Consider the following 10,000-nt stretch of genomic DNA (forward strand, 5'->3'; position numbering starts at 1 on the left):
CTATAAAGGCTTTGGCGCTTCGTGCAGATTTGTCTATCTGGGATCGTTCAGTCTGTTACACTTAGAGAGGTTTTGTTAAACATCCAGTTAGAGAAATCTCCGTGCCGTACCAAAGGGACCTTTCAATCTATAGAGATGGTTTAATCTTGAAATGTGTTCTATGATTTTAATTTTTTTTTCTATTTTTTTTAATTTAATTTTTTTTTATTGTATACAGGTGGGGCCTACTCATAATTTTGGTGGCCAGTTCATGCCTCACTCTGGACCCCGGGGACCCTCGATTCAGGGCGGAATGACCTCCGCAGGTATGGGGTCAGTGATGGGACCTGGAGGAATGGCTCAGATGGGCATGAGTTCAGCCAGAGCCCCAAGCATGAACCCAGTGTATACTGGTCAAAGGATACCACCTCATGGCTACCCTGGACAGCTCCAAGGCCAGCAGATGCCACGTCAGGGAGTCAAAAGGACCTACTCCAATGAGGTGAGCCTGTCCTCAGCTCGAATGTGTCATGGACGCAATATTCACTTATTGTGTAAATCCTTCATACACTAACCACTGAATTTTACTGCAAGATGTCCGGAAATAACGCCAGCTGATTAACAACGGTTTCCTCTTAAATTGGATCAAACCTTTTCCTTTTGGGTTTTGACTCTTGTAGATGAATCTGCTATTTGTGCGACTTTTATTTTGTTTTCTTTTTTTTGTTAAGATTAATATTTTATTGTTTCCCAGGGCTATGCACCTCAACAGTATATTCAAGGTGGGCAGTATCCGCCCCACGGGGGTCAGTATGCACCATCTGCACCTCAGCAATCTGCCCCATCCCCTTCCTACCCTGGGCATCGTGTACAGCAGAATATGTCGCAGTACATAACCCAGGCAGGTCCTGGAGGCCATTTTTATAAGGTGGGTTATGTTCTATTTTTTTTCAAGCATTTTTCCATAACCACAGCGGTTTACTTTTTTATTGTTAGGCCTTGGTTCCACTTGCACACAGCTTCCGATGCGAGAACATCGGCAGTGATATGCTAATGACCCCTGGCTCCTTGCGATCGGATCACAGCTGCGGAGAAGAGGGAGGGAGCACTTTCTCACCATCCCCTCCGCAGCCTGTCTCTGCGTACATGGCACTGCGCTCGGATGTCATCCAAGTGCAGTCCAATGTTTCACACGCTCTCATAGACTTGTATAGGGGTGCCTGAGCATGCTGCAATTAATTTCTCATGCCAATATGGCATGCAAAATCATTCGCAGACGGACACTGCCCCATAGTTTTGCACTAGTGAGAGCAATCTGAGGTTTTATCGGATTGTACTCATCCCTGCAAAATGCAAGTGGAACCGAGGCCTTGGTCCATTCGTTTTCTCCCCCAGTTTATGATTTTATATTGCCACTAGAAAATTCAGCTTTCTAAATTTATGACTGTTTTACAGGGGCTGTATTTCTAGTAAAAGGCTTTTAGTCCAGTGTTTTGGGTTTGAGCCAGTATACGATCAGATGAGATATGATCAGGTTTTCACATATTATGATTATTTTACAATTATTTTAGCCTTTTTTTTTTATTTTCCTTCTTTTGTATATTTAATTTGACAAGTCGGTAGTTTTTTATTGCTCTGAATTGTCACTAGGCACTGTTTGGTTTTTTTTTTTTTTTATTTTTCCTTGGAATTCTCTGCATTTCTGAATATCGTTCAACTAAAATTGTTCAGATAACCTCTTGGCGTGTATGTACTAAAGCCCAATTATTGTGGATGGATGCATCAGCATTAGGTTCATATTTTTGGAAAGATTCACCCGCAAGGACAAACTCGTGATTTTGTCTCCATGATGTGTCTGGGGGAAAAAAAATACAGTTCGAAATCCATAAAAGCCTGTGCAATTGTAGAACTTGTTAGCCAGTATGTGTTTCATGTCAATTAGATAATATATTTATTCACTTATATAGCGCTATTAATTCCACAGCACTTTACATACATTGTCATCACTGTCCCCATTGGGGCTCATAATCTAGAGTCCCACTCTTTAGGTCTTTGGAGTGTGGGAGGAAACCGAAGGAAACTCGAGCAAACACGGGGAGAACATACAAACTCCTTGCAGATGGTGTCCTTGGTGGGATTTGAACCCAGGACCCAAACGCTGCAAGACTGCAGTGCTAACCACTGAGCCACCGTGCCGCCCAGATAGGCTAAGAATTTGTGGCAGTGATTTGTTTTGTAAAAATTTTGGGCTTGAGGACTGTCAATGATTAGGAATGTTTATAGCGTGTGTATGTCTTTAAATACTTACCTGGACACCAGAGGGATATTGTTATGTTACAATCCTTTTCGGGACCACGTGAACTCAATTTGTGGTCACACCACTACTACTATGTGGTTTGGTACTTTCTTTCCTAATGTAACTCTTGAGACTTGTGCACGGACCCTCCATAGGCTTGCGTGGAGTGCTTGCTGACATGAGCATATAATTTTCATGAGTGCTATCCGATTGTCCGATATTTTGTCAGATTGCACTCCGTCGTATGTTATATGTTACCATTTATGTTATGTTACTATGGGGCAGTGCTGATCAGCCCTTTTTTTTTCTTCTGATTTTTGCATGAGAAAAAAAAAGCAAATCATGCTGCGAATAGCAGCGCAAATCAGACAGTGCGCACCCAATCAAGTCTATGGGTGCATGCAAAATATCAGACTGCATTCTGATGACATCAGAGTACAGTCTAATTTCTGCAAACTCCACATAATGGAGGAGATGGAGAAATTTTGTTCTCCATCTTCTCACCTGTGCTTAAATTCTCTCATGTAAAAGAATCTGATCAAACTAAACTAGGATCAATCTCTGATCAGAGTATAATTGCATAATTGACCCAATTCTTTCATATGAGATGAGAGAATCTCTCGTCTGACTGCAGACTGAAAGAGTAACTTCAGTCCACACAAGTCAGTGTGTGAGCCTGTGAACCAGAATTTTGGTCCAGAAAAGAATCGGATCATCACTTGATACTGGAGAAGACTAAGATTGTTAATTACTTTAATGCACTTGCTCTACACTTTATACATATTGATAAGGGAATCAAATTTTAGTTTCAAATTCTTAATTAATTGATCTCTGATAAGGTGTTTTGTAGATGGAGATGAGCGATCCTGAGATTCTGTGTTCGTACCAAACACAAAGGTTAAAAAATTGGCGTTTCGGTGCTTTTCGTATGCTGACCACCGGCGCGAGCATTGCTCTGTGCTCAGCCCAGTATGAGCCACTTGCAGTGTTTCATCGGCTCACACTGGAGGTAACCGCGTTATCAGACGTAGTGTGTACCAAAAAAACCTCCTACCACCCTCCCTCTCCTGGAAGTGATGGGTCTATGGCTGGCTGCATGTGGACAGAGACCCAAAATGTCTAATTGGTGACTTGCATCGAGGTTTAGGTCAAGTCCAGGTCCCAAACTGAACTTTATCTAATGTCTGGCTGAACCTGTCGAACCGAACTTCCACGGGTCCGCTCATCTCTAGTTGTAGGGTTAAATGAGTTGTGCTCTACTTCGACAACTCCACCATTAATACTATATTTCTTTTTCGCTCTATTGGGAGACCCAGACAATTGGGTGTATAGGCTATGCCTCCGGAGGCCGCACAAAGTACTACACTTAAAAGTGTTAGGCCCCTCCCCTTCTGCCAATACACCCCCCGTGCTCCCACGGGCTGCTCAGTTTTTTGCTTTGTGCGAAGGAGGTCAGACACGCACAGCACAGCTCCACAGATTAGTCAGCAGCAGCTGCTGACTATGTCGGATGGAAGAAAAGTGGGCCAATATAGGGCCCCCAGCATGCTCCCTTCTCACCCCACTCTTGTCGGCGGTGTTGTTAAGGTTGAGGTATCCATTGCGGGTACGGAGGCTGGAGCCTACATGCTGCTTTCCTTCCCCATCCCCCTCTGGGCTCTGGGTGAAGTGGGATCTTACCGGTCTCCAGGCACTGAGACCGTGCTCCATCCACAACTCCTGTGGAGCCTGATGGATAGGAGCCGAGTATCGTTCAGGGACATGGCCCTGCATCTTGGAGGTACTCTGTATCCTGTGGGGGACCGCGCACGGCATCACCTCAGCTTTGCTGGGTGGTGCTAGTGCACCGGGGACCGCGGCGCTGACCGGGTCTATATGTGCCATTACACACTCAAGCGTCGCTGAGTGTGTTTATATGTAAGGGCTACCGCACTAACCGCCGCTGCCCATGGACACTGCGGCGCGGCTGGAACTTGTAGTTCGCCGGGGACTTTCACGGCGGCCGCGTTTATTACTAGAGTCCCCGGCTTCTTGCGGCCTAGTTTACTTTTCCTCCCGCCCTCAGCCCTGACAGGCAGGGGAAGGCGGGACGCTGCACGGAGCGAGCAGCTCTGAGGGCTGGAGTATGATTTACATACTCCACCCCCTCACTGTGCACGGTGTGAGCACCAGTTCGCGCTCTTTCTCGGCCACGCCCACAGCTCCCTCATCTCGTCAGGACGCCGCAGCCATTCCTGTCAGCTCCACCGACGCTGCAGAAGAGGGACAAGCCTGGAGACCCAGACACGGTCTTCAGGTGGCCTCACAACCGCTTTAGGCGGCTGGTAAGCAGCACCTGTTGGTGCTAGCCCCATGGTGCTGTAGGGTATTGGTACATTATTTGTGTATCATATATACTTTACACTGTATGAGCACAGTGCATTCTGGCCTATATACTCAAGGAAAACTATAGCATGGCGCCCACAAAAGGCAGGGGTGCCAAAACACAGGCTTATTATGCTGCCTGCGCCGCTTGTAAGACCCCACTACCGGCAGGTTCCACTGACCCTCATTGTGTGCAGTGTTCGACCCCTGTGCCACTTCTTCAGCCGGAGCCTATGCTAAGAGGGGCCCAGGGGGAGGCCCACCTGTTGGCACTGTCCAGGTGACGGGGACTGAGTTTGCTAAACTCTCTGAGACTATGGCCTAAGATACTAGAAGCCTTGCAGTCAGGCCGGTATCTCAGCAACGGACCCTGTTGAATCGTTGTTCCCCGGGGCCCCCCTCAGTTGGACCAACAATGTCCCTCCCGGGTATCTCCTACATCCCAGTCTGAGGGTTCTGACTTAGACCCCAGCCCCAGATTGACTAAGCGGGCTCGCTTAGAATTTCCCTCGACATCATATTGTTTAGGGTCTCAGCGGGGGGAATCTTTGGTTGATGATGCGGAGACAGCTGATCAGGATTCTGATCCTGAGAGCGCTCTCAATCTTAATACTCCAGACGGGGACGCCATAGTAAACGATCTTATTGCGTCCATCCATCAGTTGCTGGATATTTCTCCCTCAGCCCCTCCGGCGGAGGAGTCAGCTTCTCAGCAGGAGAAATTTCGTTTCAGGTTTCCCAAGCGGACACAGAGTATGTTTCTAGACCACTCTGATTTCAGAGAGGCAATCCAGAATCACCATGCTTGTCCAGATAAGCTTTTTCTAAGCGCTTTAAGGATACACGTTATCCTTTCCCCCCGGACGTGGTTAAAGGTTGGACTCAATGTCCCAAAGTGGATCCTCCAATCTCCAGACTGGCGGCTAGATCCATACTTGCAGTGGAAGATGGGGCCTCGCTCAAAGATGCCACTGACAGGCAGATGGAGCTCTGGTTGAAATCCATCTATGAAGCTATCGGAGCTTCTTTTGCCCCAGCATTCGCAGCCGTATGGGCGCTGCAAGCTATCTCAGCAGGTCAAGCGCAAATTGAAGCAGCCACATGCACGGCCGCGCCACAAGTGGCATCCATTACCACCCAGACCTCGGCAATTGCGTCTTACGCTATTAATGCTGTCCTGGACTCTGTGAGCCGTACGGCGGTGGCGACCGCCAATTCGGTGGTAATCCGCAGGGCCTTGTGGCTACGGGAATGGAAGGCAGATTCTGCTTCCAAAAAGCGCTTAACCAGTTTGCCAATTTCTGGCGACAGGCTGTTTGGCGAGCGTCTGGATGAAATCATCAAACAATCCAAGGGAAAGGATACATCCTTACCCCAGCCCAAACAGAACATTCCCCAACAGAGGAGAGGGCAGTCGAGGTTTCGGTCCTTTCGGGGCGCGGGCAGGTCCCAATTCTCCTCGTCCAAAAGGTCTCAGAAAGAACAAAGGAACTCTGATGCATGGCGGTCTAAGTCACGTCCTAAAAAGAACATTGGAGGCACCGCTAACAAGGCGGCTTCCTCATGACTTTCGACCTCCTAGTAGCATCCTCGGTCGGTGGCAGGCTCTCCCGCTTTTGCGACGCCTGGCTGCCACAAATAAAAGACCGCTGGGTGAGAGACATTCTGTCTCACGGTTACAAGATAGAGTTCATCTCTCGTCCCCCGACTCGATTCTTCAGGTCTTCTCCGCCTCCCGAGAGAGCCGAGGCTCTTCTGCAGGCGCTGGGCACTCTGAAGGCAGAAGGAGTGGTGGTCCCTGTTCCTCTTCATCAACAGGGCCACGGTTTTTACTCCAATTTGTTTGTGGTCCCAAAGAAGGACGGGTCTTTCCGTCCTGTCCTAGACCTGAAACTTCTCAACAAACACGTAAAGACCAGGCGGTTCCGGATGGAATCCCTTCGCTCCGTCATCGCCTCAATGTCCCAAGGAGATTTCCTTGCATCGATCGATATCAAAGATGCTTATCTCCACGTTCCGATTGCCCCAGAGCACCAGCGCTTCTTGCGCTTCGCCATAGGAAACGAACACCTGCAGTTCGTGGCACTGCCATTCGGCCTGGCAACAGCCCCACGGGTTTTCACCAAGGTTATGGCTACTGTAGTAGCGGTCCTCCATTCTCAGGGTCACTCGGTGATCCCGTACTTGGACGATCTGTTGATCAAGGCACCCTCTCTAGAGGCATGCCAACACAGCCTCGACGCTACCCTGGAGACTCTCCAGAGTTTCGGGTGGATCATCAATTTTCCAAAGTCAAATCTGACACCGGCCCAATCGCTCACATACCTTGGCATGGAGTTTCATACCCTCTCAGCGATAGTGAAGCTTCCGCTGATCAAGCAGCGGTCACTACAGACAGGGGTACAATCTCTCCTTCAAGGCCAGTCACACCCCTTGAGGCGCCTCATGCACTTCCTGGGGAAGATGGTGGCAGCAATGGAAGCAGTCCCTTTCGCGCAGTTTCACCTGCGTCCTCTTCAATGGGACATCCTACGCAAATGGGACAGGAAGCCGACGTCCCTCGACAGGACCGTCTCCCTCTCTCAGGCGACCAAAGCTTCCCTTCGGTGGTGGCTTCTTCCCACTTCATTGTCGAAGGGGAAATCCTTCCTACCCCCATCCTGGGAAGTAGTCACGACGGACGCAAGTCTGTCAGGGTTGGGAGCGGTTTTTTCTCCACCACAGGACTCGGGGTACGTGGACCCGGCAAGAGTCCTCGCTTCAGATCAATGTTCGGGAAATTCGGGCAGTGTATCTTGCCCTGAAAGCGTTCCAGCAGTGGCTGGAAGGCAAGCAGATCCGAATTCAGTCGGACAATTCTACAGCGGTGGCATACATCAACCACCAAGGCGGCACACGCAGTCGACAAGCCTTCCAGGAAGTCCGGCGGATTTTGATGTGGGTGGAAGCCACGGCCTCCACCATATCCGCAGTTCACATCCCAGGCGTGGAAAACTGGGAAGCAGATTATCTCAGTCGCCAGGGCATGGACGCAGGGGAATGGTCCCTTCACCCGGACGTGTTTCAGGAGATCTGTTGTCGCTGGGGGGTGCCGGACGTCGACCTCATGGCGTCCCGGCACAACAACAAGGTACCAACGTTCATGGCACGGTCTCAAGATCCCAGAGCTCTGGCGGCAGACGCCTTAGTTCAGGATTGGTCGCAGTTTCAGCTCCCTTATGTGTTTCCTCCGCTGGCACTGTTGCCCAGAGTGTTACGCAAGATCAGGGCCGACTGCCGCCGCGCCATCCTCGTCGCTCCAGACTGGCCGAGGAGGTCGTGGTACCCGGATCTGTGGCATCTCACGGTCGGCCAATTGTGGGCACTACCAGACCGACCAGACTTGCTGTCTCAAGGGCCGTTTTTCCATCTGAATTCTGCGGCCCTCAACCTGACTGTGTGGCCATTGAGTCCTGGATCCTAGCGTCTTCAGGGTCATCTCAAGAAGTCATTGCCACTATGAGACAGGCTAGGAAACCAACGTCCGCCAAGATTTATCACAGGACGTGGAAAATTTTCCTGTCGTGGTGCTCTGCTCAGGGTTTTTCTCCCTGGCCATTTGCATTACCTACTTTTCTGTCCTTCCTTCAATCTGGACTGGAAAAGGGTTTGTCGCTCGGTTCCCTTAAGGGACAAGTTTCAGCGCTCTCTGTGTTTTTCCAGAAGCGCCTAGCTAGACTTCCACAGGTACGCACGTTCCTGCAGGGAGTTTGTCACATCGTTCCACCTTACAAGCGGCCGTTAGAACCCTGGGATCTAAACAGGGTGCTGATGGTTCTTCAGAAACCACCATTCGAGCCAATGAGAGATATCTCCCTCTCACGACTTTCGCAGAAAGTGGTTTTTCTAGTAGCAGTCACTTCTCTTCGGAGAGTGTCTGAGCTAGCAGCGTTGTCGTGCAAAGCCCCTTTTCTGGTTTTTCACCAGGACAAGGTGGTTCTACGTCCGGTTCCGGAATTTCTCCCTAAGGTGGTATCCCCCTTTCATCTCAATCAGGATATTTCCTTACCTTCTTTTTATCCTCATCCAGTTCACCAATGTGAAAAGGATTTGCACTTGTTAGATCTGGTGAGAGCACTGAGACTCTACATTTCTCATACGGCGCCCCTGCGCCGCTCGGATGCACTCTTTGTCCTTGTCGCTGGCCAGCGTAAAGGGTCACAGGCTTCCAAATCAACCCTGGCTCGGTGGATCAAGGAGCCAATTATCGAAGCTTACCGTTCGGCTGGGCTTCCGGTTCCCTCAGGGCTGAAGGCCCATTCTACCAGAGCCGTGGGAGCGTCCTGGGCTTTGAGGCACCAGGCTGCGGCTCAACAGGTGTGTCAGGCGGCTACCTGGTCGAGCCTGCACACTTTCACGAAGCACTATCAGGTGCATACCTATGCTGCGGCGGATGCCAGCCTAGGTGGACGAGTCCTTCAGGCGGCGGTTGCCCACCTGTAGGAAAGGGCCGTTTTACAGCTCTCTTACGAGGTATTATTTTACCCACCCAGGGACTGCTTTTGGACGTCCCAATTGTCTGGGTCTCCCAATAGAGCGAAAAAGAAGAAGGGAATTTTGTTTACTTACCGTAAATTCCTTTTCTTCTAGCTCTAATTGGGAGACCCAGCACCCGCCCCTGTTTTTTTGTGTACACATGTTGTTCATGTTGAATGGTTTCAGTTCTCCGAGTTTCCTTCGGATTGAAGTTACTTTAAACCAGTTTATAATTATTTTTTCCTCCTTCTTGCTTTTGCACCAAAACTGAGCAGCCCGTGGGAGCACGGGGGGTGTATTGGCAGAAGGGGAGGGGCCTAACACTTTTAAGTGTAGTACTTTGTGCGGCCTCCGGAGGCATAGCCTATACACCCAATTGTCTGGGTCTCCCAATTAGAGCTAGAAGAAAAGGAATTTACGGTAAGTAAACAAAATTCCCTTCTTCCCAGTGTAAAATAAGAATAACCGTTACTTCTCTCGCACCAATGCTATTCCAGTGATGTTGGTGCTTTGTCTCCTGAGGCCCGTGTGACATCCTTTTGCCACTTGAGGGCTCCAGCCAATTCATGGTCCTAATGGCCAGCTGTTCTCACACTTCCTACTGTCAACCTCGGACGTCCCAAGGCACTTTGAGAACTGCAGTAGTTTCGATTTAGCACCAACTGATTTGGCTACAGGACTCGCAGTGCATGCGAGCCTCGAGACCTGGAATGGGCTACAGGACTTGTACTACATGCGAACCTCGTGACCTGGAATGGGCTACAGGACTTGCACTACATGCGAACCTCGTGACCTGGAATGGGCTACAGGGCTCGCCGTGCACACGGGCCTCGAGACCTGGAATGG

General features: G+C 49.8%; 1 protein-coding gene across 3 annotated transcripts in view; it reads left to right on the plus strand.

Annotated features, from left to right (window-relative positions):
• ZMIZ2 (zinc finger MIZ-type containing 2) overlaps positions 1 to 10,000 on the plus strand; it is a 98,178-nt gene that overhangs the window by 60,034 nt on the left and 28,144 nt on the right. For all 3 annotated transcript variants that reach the window (XM_075346270.1, XM_075346271.1, XM_075346269.1), the window contains 2 exons: positions 218 to 481; positions 734 to 907. In XM_075346270.1, coding sequence (XP_075202385.1) covers positions 218 to 481; positions 734 to 907 — 438 coding nt within the window. The remainder of the gene's footprint in view (positions 1 to 217; positions 482 to 733; positions 908 to 10,000) is intronic.

The sequence above is a fragment of the Anomaloglossus baeobatrachus genome, chromosome 4 (assembly GCF_048569485.1).
Source record: "Anomaloglossus baeobatrachus isolate aAnoBae1 chromosome 4, aAnoBae1.hap1, whole genome shotgun sequence".
In the NCBI taxonomy this organism is placed as follows: domain Eukaryota; kingdom Metazoa; phylum Chordata; class Amphibia; order Anura; family Aromobatidae; genus Anomaloglossus; species Anomaloglossus baeobatrachus.